Raw genomic sequence first — 20,574 nt, 5'->3', positions numbered from 1 at the left:
GCGGCTGCTCAGCTCGGGCTGGACTCGAACTGCTGTTGCTCAGAGCTCAAACTCTTGAGCGAGCTCTTAACCAACTGAGCCACTTGGCCGACCCTAGGGCTCCCTCTTTTAATGGGCATTATAAAAACTGCTGTAACAGAAAAGAGGCTAGCGTGTTAATTCAGACGCTTAAAGGGCTTCAGGAACTATGCTGGGCAGTTTACCTCTGTCTCTCTTGCGGTCACAGTCTCGATCCCGTGATCTCTCCTTCTTCCGATCCTTTTCTTCTTTCGACGAGGCATAGACACCATGTTCCCGCCTCTCCCGCTCTCTCTGCCGACTACGTTCCCAAAACTCCTCGCTCACACCACCAGGATGAGACGGAGTCTCTACCCGAGCAGATCGATAATGTCTGAAACAGGGAGGGCAACTGGTAAAGGGCCCCTCCACAGGAGAAAACCCCTGTCCCCAAACCTTTGGCTGTGCCAAATAAGTGTCCCATCCTTTTCCATTTTATCCTCCTGGTACTGCAAGCTTACATATGGCAACAACCCAAAGCATTTCTAATCTCCACCATCTACTCTTTAGTCTCCTTTGAATGTTCCCACAAATCTGAAGAAAATACCAATTCCTCCATATTTTACCCTCCATATTTTAAATTACCCTCCATATTTTAAAAATCGTAATAAAATCATAAAGCTCTACATGTGCAACAAGAAAACTGAGAGATAAACATAGGACATTATTTTCTGGCCTCCAGTTTCATTCCCTTTGGGTCAAACCATCCTAAAGCCTTTACCTGTCTTTGCGGCTACTTCGACCAGCCTGGTCATTGCCCTCCTCCTCAGCATCCTTCTGGTCGTCCTTGCTCTCTTCCCAGTCCTTGTAGGAAGACACTCGGGACTTCTTCTTGTCCTCCCCATCGTCCTTCTCCTCTCGCTCCCTCCGTTTCAGGGAAGCCAACAAGTCCAGTCCCAGCAGCGAAGGGCGGGGAGCAGGGGCCTTGAAGACATGCTGCTCACTGGCCGCACTTTTGGTCTTGCAAATAAGACCGCCAACCTGAGAGTCCAGATCAGTGCCTTCCAATCTATGGATCGAGGTATCCTCACTGGTGTCCTCCATGACAGGCTCCAGGGCTTCTCCAGAAGAAAGACAAACCATTTTGTATTGAACATAAGAAGGAGAGGGCTTGGCTCTACCCCAAGATAACTATAGTTGTAGATATCTTTAGAGGGTTAGCCTCCCCCTTACGACAAGGATTTTTTTAGTACCTCTTGCTAAGACCTTTCCATCAATTCACTGATAATTTCAAAAGACCCTCTGACAAGCAACACGTCAGAGATACACATACACACATACACACACACACACACACACACACACCCCAAACACCAGGATCCAAGCAAGTATCATCCTCAGGCCTCGCTATGGCACACTTACTAGAACATAATGGCACCTATAAAGGTAGCACAGCGGAAATACCGTTAGATTTGAAGTCAGAAACCTCAATTGGAATCTAGGCTCTTGACATTTTCTACCTGTATGATTGTTAGCAAATAACTTAATCTTTGGTTGGGCATAATTTCTCTATCTGTAAAATGGAAATACTTTCTGCTATATTTAATCCATGGGGTTATTGCGAGCGTCAAAAAGAAAGTGTATGTGAAAGCTCTTGAAACCATAGAGTTACATAAATGTAACTGTTACATTATATTACTTGCTGTGTTCCTATATATTGATTGGGTCCCTCACCATTTTTTCACAAGTTCTTCTATTTCTCCCTCCCTTTAAGCTCCAGATACAGCAGAGACATTGGGGTATAAGGGTACCTACCACCCATGTGATCCATACTTTAGTAGCTTGCGGGGGTTGGGGGGTGGGGAAACCAGTTGTGTTTTGTAGAAAAGAATTACCTCACAGCAGTCGAAATCTGTTTAATAACAATCCATGTTCGCCAAAAATATTGATGAGAAGCACTAGGTTAAAAAATAGATTTCCTGGCATTTGTAACAAATTCCTCTTTACTTCCTATTTCACACCATCCACTTATAAACATGCACCGACCCTGGGTGCTTGGATAATTCCCCTCATTCCAACAAGTCAGTGAAGCGAAGGAACTGTCAAGAGGTAGTAGCCACCAGAATCCTGAATGTTCTGCCCAGCTCTAATTAACATGCACAGCTCTCTAGAGGCATATTGCCAGACAGGCTGGACACACAACATGGACAAAGAAACAAGAACTGCATTTTTGAAAAATGCCATCAGGCAGAGAGAAGGGAAAGCTACATGTTGGTGACATCTGTACACATTTGAGAAAATCTAAACAGGAAGTCAGATATACAGACTCTGCTCAGATGTAGTCTGAACTAGAAAATATACCCCCAGAACGCCATTCTATTGAGAACCTTATCTGTCCTATTGATGCTGTACTCAGTGCCTAGCAAAATAAACGTTGAATAACGTTTGAATAAATGTATGAATGAATGTAAACTGATTAAAGGAAAACAGGAAGTGAAACATTTCTAGAAACAGCAAGGGAGATCCCAGCAGCACAGGTCAAGGAGTCTGATAGCAGGATTTAACTAGCTGCTGAGAAGAACAAATAAGGAGTTCAGGAGTTAAATTCTGGAGAAGGATTAATGGCAAAGAAGTTGCAAGGGGTACCAGAAAAACAATGAAGGAAGTAAATGGATTTACTCATTCAACAAATATTGAGTACCTTTTGTGAGCCAATCGCTGTTATGGGCAACAGGGATTGAACAGAGAACAAAACAGACAAAAATCCGCACCCTTTGGAGTTAACATTCTAGTAGAGGAGATCACCTGATAGATACCACTGTGACAGCGAAGAGGAAGACACAAGGAACCCTACTGGGCTCGGCGTCCGTCCGCGAGTGGCCTAATGGGGAGGCCTAAGGAAGGGTGCAAGGTTGACCCCGAGTAGCATCCCTGGACTTCAGTGAGGCCGCGCCGGGCAGCAGGGTTTGACCAGAGCAAAGAGAAAAGCCGGGCCAGGCCGGACCTGCGCAGCAAACCCAGGATGAGTAAGGCAAGTTGGGTAACAGGGACGAGACTTTGCAAACCCGGGCCCGAACCTGAGCGAAGGACCGATATCCGCTGCCTGGAGCCGCCACGATTGGCGAAGGGCAGGGCAGGAAGGGAAAAGGGACACTCACCTCACCAAGCCCGACTTCCGGACCTTCTGTCCCGGATTCTGGGGCGCCGGCGCCGCTAGCCCTCGCTCAGCTCTCCTTAGAGAGCCAAAATCCGCACCTCGAAAGCGGCCATTACTGTCCCATAATACCTTGTGCGGCCCCTTCTATCCGTCCAAAGAGACCATAGAGAGTAACCCGGAAATGCTGGGTCCTGGCTCCAAGTATGGGGCATAACGCGACCAGATTCTCAAGGGTAGAGAGCCTTACTCTGGGACTCTGATCAGAGACACTTCCGAGTCTCGTTGCGACCAATCACATTTAGCCTAAGAAGCCTGGCCCCGCCTCTAGTCTGAGCGGGTGAAAGGGAAAAGGATGAGAGATCGGCCATCTTTAGTAAGGGCGGAAGTGACTGTAAGACTTCCGGTTAGAGCTGGATGTAGTGGACTTGTGACGAGAACAACCTTTTCTGCTTTATTGGGCTGTTGAGCGGGGACGCCCGCGCGTTTCTCTAGTGCGACTGTGCGTTTTCCTTTTCCATTTCCGCCTCTTTAAAGCGGGCCGCCGAGAGTTGCTGGGCAACAGTCCCTGGGTTACTTTGGATTAGCATCGCTGTGGTGGTTCCGGCGGAAGAAAGGAGCCGCCAGTGTCCCGCTTCTAGAAAAGGGCCGGGCTGCTGACAGTCCTGAAATTGAAGAGAGGGAGGCGACTTGTAAAAGAAGGTAAGCATCGCCTTCCCTAGCAGTTGTGAGCCAGGAGGAGCCCAAGCACAGACATCGTTAAAAATTGACCAGTGACCCGTGAACAACGACGGATTCGAACAGCGCGGTTTGAACCCGCGTTTTTCAAGGGTCACCTGTATTTTTGATAAACTGTTGGGAATCCGCGTACATGACGGGCCGACTTAAGTTATCCGCGAATTTTCGACTGCGCGGGTCGTTAGGTGCCCTACCCGCGCGTTTGTTACGGGTCAACGATGTCGAATATTTTGGAAAAATAAAGACACACATTCCGCTGTCAATAAAAATCACGTGTCTGTTCACACGCAGAGGCAGCCACTGATGATGTCTGGAGACATTCATTCCCAGTTATTGTTTGTAAATATGCACATTTGCATTATAGTGCCTAAACTGTAGAGTGTGGGATCACACTGTGTTATAACTTTTTTCTTTATCATTAGAACTTTTCAGTACCTGGAATGTTCATCTCTGACATAGTGTTTAGTGGTTGTACATTATAGGACAGTACTATCTTTTATTTCACCAACGCCCTATTAAATGGCCGGTAAAATTAATTCCAGTTTTTCACCATTATAAATGTGAGGAATATAATTTGTATGTAAATCTTTGTGCATATGTCTGTTTATTAAGAACAAACTCTCAGAACCGGAATTGGTGGTTAAAGAGTATTTCAGCTTTCTGTCAAAAAAAGTTTTTTTTGTCTACATTTCAACAGGGACTGTGAATACCTGCCCTTCGTTCACACTCTTGCCATTATTGTTTAATCTTTGCCAACTTAATGGTTTATAAAAAATATATCTTTTAATTTGCTTTTCTTTCCTTACTAGTAAAGCTTAACTTTCCACATATATTTATTGTCCATTTGTACCTCTTCTTTTGTGACTTCTCTCTTGGTATCCTTTCTGTAGACATTTTCTCAAGTGTCGTCTGTTTCCTTCCTCCTTCCAACATCTCTCCAGCCCCTCTTCATCCATCGACAGCTCTGCCCTCCCCTCATGTCCTCCTCTTTGTCAGTAACAAACAGGAATTGCTGTTTCTTTGAATTCTCGTGGTGGGACAGATCCATCTTCTCTTTGACTTTCACCAGTAATTTGTTCTGCTACTCACATTTGATGAAGTCCCTGCTGGCAGTCAGCTTCCCTATTTAAAATATCACCTATTACTGGAACAGTTTCATTTCCTATATGAATTTTTATCAATTCATATCTTAAAATTCATGGTTTTTTTGGTGATTTGTCACCAAAAAAATACATAGAGAGAAAGAAATCCTCCCTGTTCATAGCATTAGCCAACTTTGGAACTGAATTTAAAATATCAAGTATCTTAATGGGTCTCCCGTGAATGGACTCAAAAATAAAGTTCATTGATCAAATACCTTATTGTAGTGGAAAGAATGCTAGACTATAAATTTGGTGGCCTGAATTGTATTCCTTGTTCTTGTAGCTAGAAGTGTAACTAGATGCAAACTGTTCTGTAAAATGAGGGGGTTGGATTAGGCCTGTTCTATCTCCGTATTTTATGATTTGTTTTGTGTGTGTGTGGTTTTTACACTCTTAATTGAGCTGTTTGTCACGTGATGAGGTGCACCTAGTAAGATATGCACCAAAAATCTTTAAGCCAGGACTCATGAGAATACAAAAGTCCGTCAATAAAGGACTGTTTAAAAAGTATGGTACGTGCATGAAATAGTATGCCGCTGTAACAAAGACTGTAAATTTTCTGTGTGTAGATACGGGACAATCTTCATATGTTAGGTTACAAAAGGTGCCAAGTGCAGAAGAGTGAGTAAAGACATCATATGTGTGCCGGACATCTGTCACTTGCCCCCCTAGAGCCACTCTTTCTCCTCTTCTAGACTGCTCTGGGGCCAGAAGGCTTGTCTACCTCCACAGCTCCCTAATCCTTTGATTCCGGTTGGAGTCAGCCAGTGGAGAGCAGCGGAAGGGAGGGAGGGAAGTGACAGCACCCCTTACTGCGTGCAGGCTGACCTGTACAGCGGCCTTCCCCACTCAGCAGTCTCCGCCACACAATTCTGGTGACCACTCCCTCCCATGACTCCTTCAGGCCTTGGGGTGTTAACAGTGCCCCACTGTTACTAGCCCCGGAGTATAGCACCGAACCCTGTTGTTTGCCTATACCCTACCTTAATGAAAGTCCCTCCAAATGACCAAATTTGAGGATTTCATCTCTTTCCTACTGGAACACCGTCTGATAAAAAAAAAGGCTATTTGGGGGGTAAAAGAAGGAGAAAACATAGGAATGCATATTTATATTTTCTAGTGAATGCATCACAAAATTCTGGAAGATGCATGAGAAACTAGTAAAAGTAGTTACCTGGTGTGTGGGGAGAAATGGGACAGTGGGAACTAGGCCAGTCGGGTAAGACAGAGGGTTGGAGGGTAAGACAGAGATGGGGTTTCACAGTGTATCTTTCTGTATTGTTGCTTTTTAGACTAGTGGACTTATTTCTCACCTATTTGTGCATTTAGTGTATTCCTTTTACTTTTTTGATACTGTGTTATATGAAGCCCTTTTTTCCCCTGGAAAAAAACCATATTATCACCTCCAAAAATTAACATTTTTTTTTTAAATTAGGACTCATGAACTTAATCTGCCTTTAAACATTGCAACTTTATTTCAGGACTGACAGTGAGGATTAATATTTGGATGATTTCAAGATGAGTTTCCTATTGCCCAAGCTGACCAGCAAAAAAGAAGTTGACCAGGTGATAAAAAGCACTGCAGAGAAAGTGTTGGTTCTCAGGTTTGGGAGAGACGAGGATACTGTCTGTCTGCAACTAGATGATATCGTAAGTGAATTTTTTAAATAAGTGGTTTTTATAAAAAATCGATACGTTCCCACTTCAGCGTCTGCAAAGTGCGTGAAAGGGCGTAGGCAGGGCCTGGGGATATAGCTGTTTGTTTGTTAGCATACCTTCACTAAGAGCTGACCCCCTAAATCTGTGATTATGCTGAATCTGTCCTGGGATGTCCTTCCCCACTAGCAACTGTGGGAGCTCCACTCCACCAACAAGGCAATAGAAGACCAGAAACATTATTAACAAGCATCTCTGAACATTATCTTATTCAGTGCTCACACAGTGGAATCACTGCTGTTACTATTCCCAAGGAGGAGATGACTGCCAGCGAGGTCACGTGACCTCTCACAGGCACAGAACCACTGAATTGTAGAGCTCAGTTTGAACTTTGTTTTCTCCGCCTGCAGATAGGCTTTACTAGTGTGCTGCTCCAGTGTGTGTCTGACGATAATCTCTGACTTCACAACATATCGTCACACTCTGATGAGTAGGGAGGGCAGTGTGGGACAGAGTAGGTTTATTCTCTTCCCTGTTTATTATGGAGAGAGACTTACCCCAGGACTAAGACCTCTTCCACCTTTTCTGTTGCTGCCACCCACTGTGTGGCTGGAGGGCAAGAATCCTCATTACTGTGATTAAATATGAGTGTGTGTGATGTGTTATCCTGGGAGGGGTGGGGAGGGAGGAACAGCCAGGGGATTGTACCCTCAGCTCTAGTGGGGGAAGGACTAATACTAGAGGTCAAGAGTACAGACTCTGAAGCTAAGCTGCCTGAGTTCAAACCCCAGCTTTATTGCTTACTAGCTGTGTGACCCTGGGCACATTACCTCCCTGTGCCTTGGTTTCTTTACCTATGAAATGGGGACTATCATAATGCATACCTCATAGGATTTTGTAAGGATCAAATGAATTAAAAGTGTAAAGCACCTAGGACAGTTAGCACATAATCAGTGCCATGTAAGTATTTGCTGGTTTTTTTATAGTTATCATTTATGGGGGAATTGGAAGGAGAGAGGTTTGGGATAATTTCTATAGTACATATTTATGAGTTGTTTTTTTGTTTGTTTCAGTGAGCATGGATTTTATAAATGCATAAAAAGTTTATTAAAACTTTACAATAAGAAATAGAAAAGAAACGAAGGAATAAAGATTTAAAAAAAATTTTAAAAACAAAAAAAGAAGAAATGAAGGAATCTATTCACACAATTTACCCAGAGCCCTTTCATAACCTTACCAACAGTGTTTCAGTCTCTGAATGATAAGGTACACTGTGTCTAATGTAGAACTTACAGAGGCTAGATTGTTGGCCCAGGAATTTTTTCAAACAGAACACTCTATCCTATTAAAAAGTTTCACAGAAGATACATTAGCTACCTATTGTATTCTAACCTTCATCTCTCTCCTCATTTGCAGCTTTCTAAGACCTCTTCTGACTTGAGTAAAATGGCTGCTATATATCTGGTAGATGTGGACCAAACTCCAGTGTATACACACTATTTTGACATCAGTTATATTCCATCTACTGTGTTTTTCTTCAACGGGCAGCATATGAAAGTGGATTATGGGTAAGTTAGGTTGACATGAAGTTATTACAGTCTGAAAAGTTTCCTTTAAGCAGTTTCCGTAACACCTATTTGCATTCAGCGGTGACAGTGAAGCTTGTATTGGTTCTGCTTCCTCAGTTGATGCACTTTCTAATTTTCTTATGTGAAACTTGGTGCAAAATGAGTGTTCTGGTCTGATTGACAAATTTTAATTTCCTACTTAAGTATGAAAGAATAGTATGATTGTGAAGCACTAACCACCCTTCACTCTAAAAAATGTAGACCCATTTTCTTAAAAGTTTTCCCGGAATTTTGTTTAGACAAAATATGTCATTGTTCTTAAACTTTTGGAACTAGTAGGTTGCAGTTACAAAAGTATTCCTTCCAACAGACTAAGACATGCTCCTCTCTTGCCAAGTTTCCTGTCTTCTTCTGCTCAAAATATTTTGAAATTATTCTTCAAGAAAGTCTGTCAAAAATAAGTAACATGAAATCTCTCTAATGCCTTCCACTGCGTCCAGTACTTCATATTTATTTTGAATGTATCCATAATTCTTATCATTTTTCACTGTGGTTGAGGTGTCCACTTGTCTAGACCTGTGGACTTGCTTTGTCATTATCAATGTGAAAGTGCAAAAAATATGTGTTTTAAGTGTTCTAAAGCTATTTATTGTCCTAGAATACAGTTGATGTAAGTATTAATTTGGTGCAATCTTTTTAGAGGGCGATTTATGACACTACATACCAAACACCTTAAAAGTGTATAAAATTTTTAACCCATCAATTGCATTTCCAGGAATTGATCTAAATGAAAATAATCCTGAAAGTTAGCAAAGTTGGCTGCGTGGATATTCATACGTTAGTTGAAAAAAAGCACATTACAAAATAATATGTGTGATATGATTCCCATTATTGTAAAAAAAGAAATGTACACACAAACACACACCGATATACAGACAGACAGACAGACAGACAGACATATGATTAGAAGGATATACACCTAAATGTGGCCTCACTGGTGATTTTGTTTTTGGTTTTGTTTTAAGATTTTATTGAGGAATTGGGGAAGGAGAACAGTGTTGGGGAATTGGGGAAGAGGAACAGCCAAGTTGTTGTCCTTCAATCTTAGTTGTGGAGGGTGCGGCTAGCTCAGCTCCAAGTCCAGTCACCATCCAGCCGCCCGTCAGCAGCTCACGGCTGCTCAGCTCAAGGTGCCGTGTTCAATCTTAGTTGTGGGGAGCACAGCCCACCATCCCATGCGGGAGTCGAACCAGCAACCTTGTTGTCAGGAGCAGGTGCTCTCACCAGCTAAGCCATCCTGCCACCTGTTGGCAGCTCAGCGGCACTCAGCTCAGGCTCAGCATCACTGGCCCATGTGGGAATCGAACCGGCGACCCTGTTGCTCAGAGCTCACACTCTTAACCAACTGAGCCACTTGGCCAGCTGCTGTTTGTTTGGGGTTTTTTTTGCTAAAAAATTTTTGAAATAAACATACTTCGTGTTTTAAATAGTAAACAAACAAACAAAATTAATGCCCACTACTCAAAAGTAGAAATGACTGAAGCTTGGAGAGACCATGACCAGTTAATGAGCCTTGCGCAGTGCCTAGCCAAAAACAACAACAAAACAATGCCCACACCAACACTCAGGGAATACTACCTGATCATGAGTGCTTCAAATATCTGGTGAGCAGGAGCTTCTCATATGCTAGGGCTTCGAAGCTGTCCCAGTGGCTCACACACTGGTTTTAGCCCTATGTCAAACGGGGCCCAAAATCACAAATGGAAAAATCAGTGCTGGACCTTGTGTCTGAAGCCTCCCTGACAGAAGAAAGTAATGGAGCTACTGTTCGTTTTGTTTATCCTGAAGGTCTCCAGCCAGTAATTATTAACAGTTCTGAGCAAGCTTGTTTCTCTTCTGTGCTATCTAGGTCTCCAGATCACACTAAGTTTGTGGGAAGTTTCAAAACCAAACAAGACTTCATAGATTTGATTGAAGTGATTTATCGAGGAGCCATGAGGGGAAAACTTATTGTCCGAAGTCCTATTGATCCCAAGAATATTCCCAAATATGACCTTCTCTATCAAGACATTTAGCATATTCCTACTGTCAGAGTTGAAGAGAAAGGCACATCTCGAAGCAGCACCGGAGCACAGCTGTACTGTTTTCCTGGAGTCCTTTGGAAACTTACTCGGTGTCCCTATGGAGGAGAGGTTTGACTTGTGCAGAAAATACTGGCCCCAAGCAGAAGACCCCGCCAGGACTGTAAGAATCTGGGAAGCCAAGTGTTCACTCCCCGCAAACCTCAGAGCAGCCAAGTCAGCTGTGACCAATTTCCCCAGCGTGTTTGGTTTGACTTCTATTTATATTGTGTTTTTTTTAACCCTTAACATAATACAGAATTCTCCTCAACATTGGCTAATACAATTTCATTTAACTGTGTTTATTTGATACACAAGTAAAGTGGAAAGTTAATTGCCAAAGATACTTACTTCTTTTCTACCCTAGATGTGTAAACACACACCCCTCCCTCACCCACAGCCTTGCCCATTGTGCCATTGCGCCATTCATATGTTTATATTCCTCGTGCTTTCTTATCTCTAGTCCTAATTGTCCCTGTTTCTCTTGGAATGAATAACTCTCCACCAATAGCAGGCAAGTTTGTTTTATTTTGGAGCCTTTCTGACTTGGACTTTGAAAACAGTGTCCTGTCTGCAAATTTACTAGCTTTTGTGCTATTAAATTGCCCAAGAAGGGAGGCTTGTGCTCCCAATTTGAGCTAAACAAAAAATTAAGTACCTTTAGTCAATAGGAACAGATCTCCCAGAAATCAGAATCCACCTCTTCCTGCGACAGAAAATTGTACTTCAAGGGCTCATGACTAGAAAGAGATGTCAGAATTGTTAGAAAGAATAGGGGCTGCTTTTCCTACTTGGAAAAAAACCTATGTTTTCCCAGGAGTCAAATGCAAACCATCTGAGTCTTCCATTTCACAAAGATAAGGGTCTTCTATTACAGGTCTCCCAGGAGAAGAGTTCCAGAACCCTTGCAAACAGAAAGCTCTTCTAAACTCTTTTCTGCTATAAGCCTTCAGTACACTGACCCATCACCAGAATACCTTCTTATGCCAAAATATGGCCTCTCTTTCTCATGGTGTAAAATGCCATTTGATGTCATTAATCTCACACCAGTCTGGCCTTCGCTATGAAGTTCTCACGTCTACTCTCCAGATCCATCAATAATTTTCAACAGGTTAGAGCTAGTGGACCAGTGAAGGACTTAGACCTATATTCTAGAATCTATGGAAGAGAATAACCAGAAACCGAAAAATCATACAAACATTTTTAAAAGCCTCTTGGAATACAGTTTTACCTTTTTCTTACAGCAGTATCTTCAGCACTAAGTTTTCTTGAAGAATGAGCCACCCCAGTTTTCTTGAAGAATTACCTGATTGTATTAAGTGGCTTCTGGTCACCACTCAGGAGGAAAATAATACGAGAAAACCTTTGGCATCTTGTGGATTCACTTCTCTGCCTTCCTCCCCAGCAGCACCTCTTGCCAGCCCTCCCGGGTTTCAGCGACACTGCGCTCCGTAGCTCTGAACACTTCCTGCTGTCGTCTGCAGCCCCAGGGTCTTCTTCCCCCTCGGGCCCTCTCCTTGAAGTGCAGGAGGAACCTCCTATTCTCCTTTAAGGTTCAGACCTTGCCTCCTCTACGAAGCCTTTTTTCCCATCCAGGAGTCACTCGTATTTACATAGCATCAAAAATAGGATGGGGCATACAGTATGCACTCAGTAAATGCTTGTGCCGAGGAAAGCAATAAGGCAGGAACAAAACAAATCAAGACTTCAGAGAAACATTCCCTAAAGCCATCAGGAGGAAGATATGAGAATTTTATGCATGCAAGTTCTGAGTTTTTGCTGGTATCTAAGCACTTACCGTACATCAAATACTGTGTGATTTAGCCTGTGAGTGACAGAAAATCCAACTAACAGTGACAGGCAATGAAGATGTTTTATTCTTTCATAGAAGGCTGTGGGGTGGCAGGTCTAGAGTCCACTCAGTAGCTCAATGACATCATCGGGGAGCCAGATTCTTTTTATCCTCCTCAGCATATTCATTCTTCGTCCCAGCGTGGGCCACCTCGTGATTCTGACATGGCCGCTGCAGTTCCATGTGTCATGATTACCATAAAAACGGGGAGAGGAGAAGATGGAGGTGCCGGGGAAAGGGTTTTGTTTTGCCTTATTCCTGAAGTGTCAGCAGCGAAGGACACAAAAGCACCCAGCAGCCTTCCTTCTATGCCGTATTAGTCAGAGCCAGGTTGCGTGGTCACCTCTCCCTGCAGAAAAAGCTGGGAAAAGAACCACCTGGCAAGGGGGTGGGCTTGCAGTGACAATGCTGCCCAGCACAGAATTGGGCTTCTGTTGACAAGAAGGTCAGTGGCTGCCAAACAGGTCACGTGCTGCCTGGTCCACTGCCCTCCAGCTGTGCATCTATTCTCTCATTCTAGAAAGTCAGCACCAACAGCCCCATGAGGTTTTGAAAGAAGCAGTAACTTGCCCAAGTGGTGGCAGGTTGTGCCAGGGGACCCTGGAAGAGCAAGAATTCTTCATAAGGTTATTAAAACAGGCAGATCCCATACAGATGACTAACCCTTTACTGAGTCCCAGAATGTCATTGCTGGTAGGCACTTCAGAGGTGGTCTGGTTTAAGCCCCTCATGGAAGAAACCAGGGAACCAATGGGTGGGGAGCAGAAGGCACTTGGCCAATTTATGGCCAAGCTGTGATTTGGACCCAGCAAGCCCAGAACTCCTGCCTTTGCCCTATCTTAATTTGTCTTTCTGAAGCGCTGGTGTGTTGGAATGCAAATGATAAAGTACTGCTTGTGTGTGTCAAAACACTTGTTTTCATCCCACTTTGAGCTAGCGTCTTCCTCAGTGAAGTAAAAATTACTCAGGGTTTGTATTCAGACAGACCTAGGTTCAAGGCTGAGCTTCACTATTTACTAGCTGTGTAACCTGAAGCAAATCACTTCACTTCTCTTATAAGTCTCTTTTCCTTTGTCTGTAAAACTAAGACAGCCACCTTTCTGAGGCCGGCCTCAGGAGGCACTCCGTAGAGTTCCCACAGTGAGGCAGTTTGTATCACCGTAGGGATTTCCAGTTGGCTGGAGGTGTTTCCTGCTACACTCCCAGTAAACCCTGTGCCACTTGGCTGCTGCTGTACCATAAATGAAAGGATTATAAGCCCAAGGCTTTAAAAATAGACAAAACAGAAATGAGTCTGAAGAAAGTTCTTTATTGATTGACTCAGCCATGCAGGGCTGGAATCCATCAGTTTCACACCATGTTGTAGCCCCTCCACTCCCATCTAGTTTGCCTTCTCCCAGAGTGAAATCTTGCTCAGGCAAGGGCTTCCAGCCAGCCTTGCATTAGTTGTTGGCTATGGTTTTCTGAACCCAGTCCAGGATGGAGGGCACCTTCACATACACACCATACTCAGCCACACTACAGCTCTTATCAAAGCTCAGGATCCCAGCCGCATACCAAGTGTCGTCATTCAGGTCGTGAACAGCAAAGGCACTGCCAGCATCCCCATAGCAGGTGTCTTCCTCGTACTTGGACAGACCGACACAGAAGGTGTGTTCATTCAGTATGGGCTGCACCCCTACAGGGCTCTTTGGTTCTTTCTTCTCGGGCACCGTGCTTTTTTCATAATGTTGTACACATTTGTCTTGGTCAGCCACAGCAAGCATGACGTACTTGAGGAACTCAGTAAAATTAAAGTTGGTATTTCGCCCCCAGCCAGACACGTAACCCACACGCCCCACTTCGGCATAATCTTTTGAAGGCAGGCAGATGGGCATTACTGTCTCACCAACGGGCACCTTCTGCTTGAGTTTAATAAGCCCAATGTCGATCTTGGAGTAGTCAGGGTGGAGAACCACCTTCTCAATCTCCACCTGCTGATTTTTCCCCACATAGAGTCTTAGGGTAGGAGCAATGTCTTTTGCTTTTGCACCATCTTCATGACCCAGGAAGAGATTTTTAGCCGTGGTCAGCAGCCATTGTTCACTGATCAATGTGGCCCCCGAGGTGAGGTTATGGTGCGAGACCATCTTAGCCTGCCAGGGAAAGCTGCCTTTGGCATCCAGCGATCCACCCAGGATCCGTTGGACCTGATTCACGGGGTTCTTGGGCTTTCCGCACACTGTGAAGGAAATTGTGAGCAGAAACGTGAGAGCCTCCCGGTCTGCGAGAGGGGTGAACGCACTGGCTGTCACTGCTGTCTAAACTATCATCGTTCATTTCTTCAGAGCCAGGAATACTTACATACTTTGCCCTCACCATCTGTCCTCTCATTTCCAGTGTTTACAGTTTAAACTCATCCTTTTTCAAAAAATTGTTTCCATCACTAAGAGTTTGATTTCCTACTTTCCTAACTCACAAAAGAAACAACCCTGAGATTTTCAAGCCCTGGCTGGAGAGCTATGTATATTTCAGCAGTTTATCACAACAAGGACATGTCCACAATTCGTTGAAATTCATTGTAAGGGCAAGGAGCTGTGCTAATTCATTCCTCTTAATAAAAAGAGGTCTGTAGCACCATCGGCTACAACTCAGATTTCATAGGTACTGCACTTCATTCAAGGCAGGTTAGTCCTTCCACACCACTAACAGCAGGAGGGTAGGCAGCATGCTCTTGTTCCACGAGGGAAAAGGAGAGAGCAATAGCTCTTTGTAGTAACAGGCAACAGAACTAATACACTGCCAGCCTCCTGTCATCCTTCCCTGAATTAGGGTTTTGGCATGCCCTCCCTTGATTTCCTCTTGGAGCCAGCTTTACCCTTAACCTTGGGCGCTCTGGGCGGGCTCTCTACACACAGGGTCTCCTGCCCCTCTGGGCGCAGTGTACACAGTAGATGCCGTCAGTGCCCTGCAGACCCTGGTGAACAAGATACTTAGTGACCCTTACTAGGGAATCACCTCACTGCTCTTTGCCTGGACCTTGTGGTTCTCCCTGGTCCCTCGTCTTGGCTCTCATATGCTCAGTAGAAGCCACCCTGGGGGGATGTGACGCTAGGGCATTCCGACCAGGATGCCTGCCTGAGCACTGGACCCTCAATACCCATCCTTGGTCGGCTTCCCAGGGCCCTCAGCTTCCTACCTGCTTCACATTCAGGAAGTTTCTCTCCAATAGCCTGATTTTTCCACTGCTTCTCACTGTTCAAGGTGTACACTCCTGAAACAAAAGAAATGAGCCAAAAGAGAAATTGAATCTGGACCTTGTGTAGAGAAGATAATTAGAAGAATTAGAGAAGGAGAAGGAGAAGGAAGCTAAGAAAGGAGCACTGTACTACAATCCACATGCTGGAGGCCCCAGTGGAGCCCACGGGACAGAACTGGCCATGGTGGCCATCGTGATCATGGTGAGGCATCACAGAGTAGGACTCTGGGTTCAAATCCTGGCTCTACCTCTTACAGTCTAACTAATGTGCAAGTTACTCAGCCTCTCTCTGCCTCGATTTCCTCATCACCAAATAATAATAGCATCTCTGTAGAGAGGTGTTGTGAGGACTAAGTGAGCAAATAAAGCACTTAGAACAGTGGCAGGAACACAGTCACTAAAGTAAGAGCGATGTCGGCATCACCATCATTTCTTCTTTTGCCACATCTCCTTTTGTAGACGTAGCTCTCACTCTGAGATGGGTAGAGTATGTGACATCACCTCCCCTTAACAAAAGACAAAACTTGAGGCTGAGCAAAGTTAATTTGCCCAAAAGGCCACAGCTCCTGGTGGCAAAACCCTTATTGGAACCTAAATCTCCTAGCTCCAAGGATAACGTGAACTTTCTGGCCAGTCATCCCCCCGGCCCTGTTCATCATGGAAATGCCAGGAACGGGAGGATGCGGGGACACTGGTCCAGATCTTACCGTCTCCATCAGTGCGCAGTCTGTAGTAGGTCTTACACTGATAGCGAACTGAGTGCTCCACATAGCCATTTGCAATCTCGGGGGGCTTTGGGCAGCTGTCATCTGCAAAGAAAAACAGGAAGATGACGTTAGTAATTCAGAAATTGCTCCCAGAGACCCATGAAAAGTAAGATGAGAGGAAGCTGCTCTGCACATCAAACTCCCCCCGCCCCAAAGGGAAGCCAATGGGAGGGCAATCTCCCCTTGTTTCTGGCTGGCTCCCCAAGGTTCTTCGTGGTATTGAAAGACCAGAGATTGGGATGAAAGGAGGGAACCTTGATTCCGGAAGAGAGGGTATAGATCTGATAGGGTCAGACTCAGCAGTGCTGCGCTGTACCACCCCTGCCCAAGTTCAAAAACCCACCTGCGTTATCTGTGTTGTTATTGCCAGTGCCCACTGCGAAAAGCTGGCCCCAGAGCAGGAGGGCAACGGCAGCTCCCAGGGCACTGCAGAGAGAAGACAGGAAGGAGTACAAAGCTAGTCTCCCTGCCTCACCACACACACGCAAACACACACATGCACGTACGCACAGATACTTTCACCCTACTTTTCTCCCATTAAGCAGCCAGAAAAGAAAATAGATCTATGGAAGTGCTAGTACCCAGAAGTTGTCCCCACACACTCACATACACCATTTACAGCTTCCCCGTACACCCGGGTCCAGCAAGCTCTATGCTGCTGGGAATTCTACATAAGCTGGAGAGAGGAACCTCCAAGGTAGGAAGGCACACAGGTGTGTGGGCTGCCATTCCTGGCAGCATTCAGGAAACGTGAACTTGGTAATACATGAGCTTTCCAGCAAAAAGAAACTTCCCTTAGGCACCCCTCAAGGGCTGCAAGGACCCTGCAAATAAAACGTGAAAAACTTGAAGACAGAAAATGGGGATTTACTATGCCAGTCTCTACTTTTCTAAAGTTTCCGTAAGAAAAGGGATTTGAAATATTTTGTTTAAAATACATAGTTATTTCGCTTATTTGATTATAATTTGTCTTCAAGGAAAGGTATATCAATAACCCCCAAATGCCAGAAGGTTACCTGGAAGGAAGATAACTGACTTCCTGACAGCATGACTGGATGTGGGCATCAATGCATAGGCCACAGTTAACCAGTTAACCATCTCACTGGCAAATGTCAACCAGTCAGAAGGGGCTTGGTTGTGTTAAGTTTCTAACACATCTTTGGTCTTGCTATTTCAACATTTCAAAAAATCTTTTCTGATAAAACCTAAGTGCCTTGTGTCACCCAAATGTGTCATTATTGGTCTTTGTTATTATACACTATAAAAAGGAAAGAAAAAAAACCTGCTAATAAATATATTCAAAATGCCAGGAAGCCTACCATAGGAGCTGCCATCATCTCCTATGAAGATGAAAACTTCATAACCTCAAGGAAAAAAATGTTCTTAGAGCAAGTCACATCTCCTGGCAGAGACAGCAGTATCTGAAAGCAGTATCTTTTATGGATGCAGAAAAGCAGAGGGTTTAACACACTACCCCTTTAATTCACTATAATTACCCCATTTGCCTAAATTTCCTTCGTTGTATTTTTGTATCTCTCCTGTAGGTTACTCCTATATCTGGGCTGTCAGTAGATAAAAGATGTATGCAAAGAAGGATGAGATAAAGAGCCAGAGAAAGAGGGGGACATGGGCAGAGCTGTGAACTCACCTCATCTTTGCTTTGTCCTGCCTCTGGATGAACAGTGCTGTGCGGTGCGCTTGCCGATGCTTTTATGCCCCTAGTATCTCACTCCACCCCCTTCGATTTTGTAATTCCTGTGTCTACACAACTTTGGCCTTGGTCAGGTCACTGGCATTTTCCAGTAACAAAACCACAAACATCCCTTTTAAGAGTCAAGCTCTTGCTTCACGCTTGAGTTTCCCCTGGCGTTATTTCTTACAAACACCAAAGAAACTTGGGTCGGCCACATCATGACCCCCAGTAACTGCCAAAGAGTTTCCCGAAATCACCGGCCTGTGCAGGACTAGGGGAGGAAACGTCTTTGTTTTGGAGAGTATTCAGCAGTGAAAAGAGCTTTTCTTTGAGTTATTTCAAACCCTTTATAAACATTCTTGCAACCTGGCTGAAATGGGGCTCTAAAGAAAGCATTTCCTTTTCACAATCATTCCCCCTGTTGACATCTCCCTATTGCTTAAAAGCTCTCCAACCTGTATTTATTGTGTCTTCTCTGATTGCTCTTTGCAAGAAATCACACAAAATAGTTAAAGCTGTACCACAGACTAATGTACACTATACTCCATGGCAGTGGCTCTTAACATTTATAATCCAGTAATTAATCCAAATAGGCAGATGAGAAAAATTTGATGTGTCTGTCAAATGTCTGCACCTCTGTATCCCAGGTACTATCCAACTGAACTTTAATAGCAACTCAATAAAAGATTTGAAAATCTTTTCAATTCATTTGAAAATTGAATTTTCAATTCATTTGAAAAAAAGTAAGTTCTTAGAGTGTATACAGAAGAATCACTTTGGGGTATTCATAGTGGCAACATAACTGGAAAGACCACAAATGTCCATTAATAGGGGAATGGGTAAATTATGGGTGGTGTATTCATATAATGGAATACACAGCCATGAAAGTGAATGAACTATGAAAGAACATAGATAATCTCATAAACAACTTTGAAAGAAAACTGCAAGTTCAGATGATTACTTTCAGAATGACACCACTGTTACAGAGCTCAGAACCAAGAAAAACTTAACAATGGGTTCTTAGATGTGACTCCAAAATTAAAAGCAACAAAAGAAAATTTGATAAATTGGGCTTCTTTAAAATTAAAAACTTTTATGCATCAAAGGACAATATCAAGAAAGTGAAAAGACAATCTCTGGGAGAAAATATTTGCAAATCATATATCTGATCAGGATTTAATATCCAGTACATATAAAGAACTATAACAACAACAAAAAGACAGACAACCCAATTAAAACAGGCAAATTATTTGAATAGACATTTCTCCAAGAAGATACACAAGTGGCCAAAAAGGACCTGAAAATATGCTCAACGTCACTGGAAAATGTCATTAGGAAATGCAGATCAAAACTATTGTATAATGTGACAGCACACACATCTACTAGAATAGAATGACTACAGTTAAAATATATATAATAAGTGTAGACAAGGATATAGAAAAGCTGGAATTCTTATTCACTGCTGATGGGAATTTAAAATGGTGGTGTTTCTGCGAAAAACAGTTTGATGGTTCCTCAAAAAACTAAACAGAATTGTCATATGACCCAGCAATTCCACTTCTAAGTGTATACCCAAAATAATTGAAAACGGACTCAAACAGATCATTGTACACCAATGTTCATTATGGCATTATTCACAAGAGCCAAAACGTAGAAACACCCCAAGTGTCCTTCAACAGATGAATGGATATTCAAAAACATGGTACTATATACATACAATGAAATATTATTCAACTATAAAAAGGAATGACATTCTGACACCTGCTACAACCTTAGTTGAACCTTGAAAACATTATTCTCAGTGAAATAAGAAACCAGACACACAAAAAAAACAAATATTGTATGATTCCATTTATATGAAATATCTAGAAAAGGAAAATTCATGGACACAAATAGGTTAGAGATTACCAGGGGCTGGAGGGAGGGAGGGAGGAATGAGGAGTTATTGCTTAATGGGTACAGAGTTTCTATTTGGGGTGATGAAAAGATTTTGGAAATGGTGACGGTTGCACAACATTGTGAATGAAATTCATGCCACTGAATTGTACACTTAAGAATTATTTAAATCATGGGCCGACCGAGTGGCGCGATGGTTGGGAGCTGGCTTGGGACCCCGGAGGGCCCTGGTCGGATCCCACATATGAGGGCCAGTGACACTGCCCTCTACAGGTAAGATGCTGAACAACAGCTCAACCTGGAGCTGGGCTGCCATGAGTCGCCGGCGATGGTGTGGGCTGCGGCCCCTGTGGCAGTGGGTTGTCATGGGCTACCGTGTGTGGCCGGCGGCCGGTGGGCGGCCATCCAGAGGCCGGCAACTGGTGTGCCTCGCCCGGGAGGAGCGCAATAGTGGTGCCAGCTTGGGCCGGTGGGGCGGTGTCCTCCACAACTAGACTGAAGAACAAGGCGACAGCAACTTGTCTGTCCCCCTTCCCGGAGTTCCCCAGCGCTGTTCCCATCCCCCCAATTCTCCAATAAAAATCTTAAAAAAAAAAAGAATTATTTAAATCAGAAATTTTATGTTATATATACTTTATTACAATAAAAAAATTCAAGAGGGCCGGCCGAGTGGCGCGATGGTTAAGAACTCGCTTGGGATGCCAGAGGGCCCCGGTTCGGATCCCACATATGAGGGCCAGTGACACTGCCCTC

General features: G+C 43.9%; 3 protein-coding genes across 4 annotated transcripts in view; 1 reads left to right on the top strand and 2 right to left on the bottom strand.

Moving 5' to 3' along the window:
- Window positions 1-3,364, bottom strand: part of DHX38 (DEAH-box helicase 38) — an 18,082-nt gene extending 14,718 nt beyond the window's left edge. The window contains exons 1-3 of one of the 2 annotated variants that reach the window (XM_019654407.1): window positions 3,156-3,364; window positions 779-1,118; window positions 204-391 (exon numbers count right to left, since the gene is read on the bottom strand). In XM_019654407.1, the coding sequence (XP_019509952.1) occupies window positions 204-391; window positions 779-1,101 (511 nt within the window). In that variant the 5' untranslated portion in view covers window positions 1,102-1,118; window positions 3,156-3,364. The remainder of the gene's footprint in view (window positions 1-203; window positions 392-778; window positions 1,119-3,155) is intronic. The other variant, XM_019654400.1, reaches the window with a different exon arrangement.
- A 161-nt stretch (window positions 3,365-3,525) lies between these two features.
- TXNL4B (thioredoxin like 4B) lies at window positions 3,526-10,717 on the top strand. The gene is made up of 4 exons (XM_019654450.1): window positions 3,526-3,853; window positions 6,513-6,681; window positions 8,104-8,255; window positions 10,165-10,717. The coding sequence occupies exons 2-4, from the start codon at window positions 6,550-6,552 to the stop codon at window positions 10,328-10,330; spliced, it is 450 nt and encodes a 149-aa protein (XP_019509995.1). The 5' UTR covers window positions 3,526-3,853; window positions 6,513-6,549; the 3' UTR covers window positions 10,331-10,717.
- A 2,799-nt stretch (window positions 10,718-13,516) lies between these two features.
- Window positions 13,517-17,988, bottom strand: LOC109389132 (haptoglobin). The gene is made up of 5 exons (XM_019654434.1): window positions 17,881-17,988; window positions 16,576-16,658; window positions 16,173-16,274; window positions 15,406-15,480; window positions 13,517-14,448 (listed from the first exon to the last, which is right to left on the bottom strand). The coding sequence occupies exons 1-5, from the start codon at window positions 17,883-17,885 to the stop codon at window positions 13,670-13,672; spliced, it is 1,044 nt and encodes a 347-aa protein (XP_019509979.1). The 5' UTR covers window positions 17,886-17,988; the 3' UTR covers window positions 13,517-13,669.
- Between the last annotated feature and the right edge of the window lie 2,586 nt (window positions 17,989-20,574).

The sequence above is a fragment of the Hipposideros armiger genome, unplaced genomic scaffold (assembly GCF_001890085.2).
Source record: "Hipposideros armiger isolate ML-2016 unplaced genomic scaffold, ASM189008v1 scaffold_9, whole genome shotgun sequence".
NCBI classification, from domain to species: domain Eukaryota; kingdom Metazoa; phylum Chordata; class Mammalia; order Chiroptera; family Hipposideridae; genus Hipposideros; species Hipposideros armiger.
Note: the sequence above shows the minus strand (reverse complement) of the source record. Positions and strands in the feature narration are given on the sequence as shown.

Excerpts from the sequence above, each read along its gene's own strand:
- TXNL4B (XM_019654450.1), top strand. The coding sequence starts at position 6,550 with ATGAGTTTCCTATTGCCCAAGCTGACCAGCAAAAAAGAAGTTGACCAG. Across the intron at positions 6,682-8,103 it reads GTCTGCAACTAGATGATATC|CTTTCTAAGACCTCTTCTGA; the intron begins GTAAGTGAATTT and ends CCTCATTTGCAG. Across the intron at positions 8,256-10,164 it reads CATATGAAAGTGGATTATGG|GTCTCCAGATCACACTAAGT; the intron begins GTAAGTTAGGTT and ends TGTGCTATCTAG.
- LOC109389132 (XM_019654434.1), bottom strand. Across the intron at positions 15,481-16,172 it reads ACTGCGCACTGATGGAGACG|GAGTGTACACCTTGAACAGT; the intron begins GTAAGATCTGGA and ends CTTTTGTTTCAG. Across the intron at positions 14,449-15,405 it reads ACTTCCTGAATGTGAAGCAG|TGTGCGGAAAGCCCAAGAAC; the intron begins GTAGGAAGCTGA and ends TTTCCTTCACAG.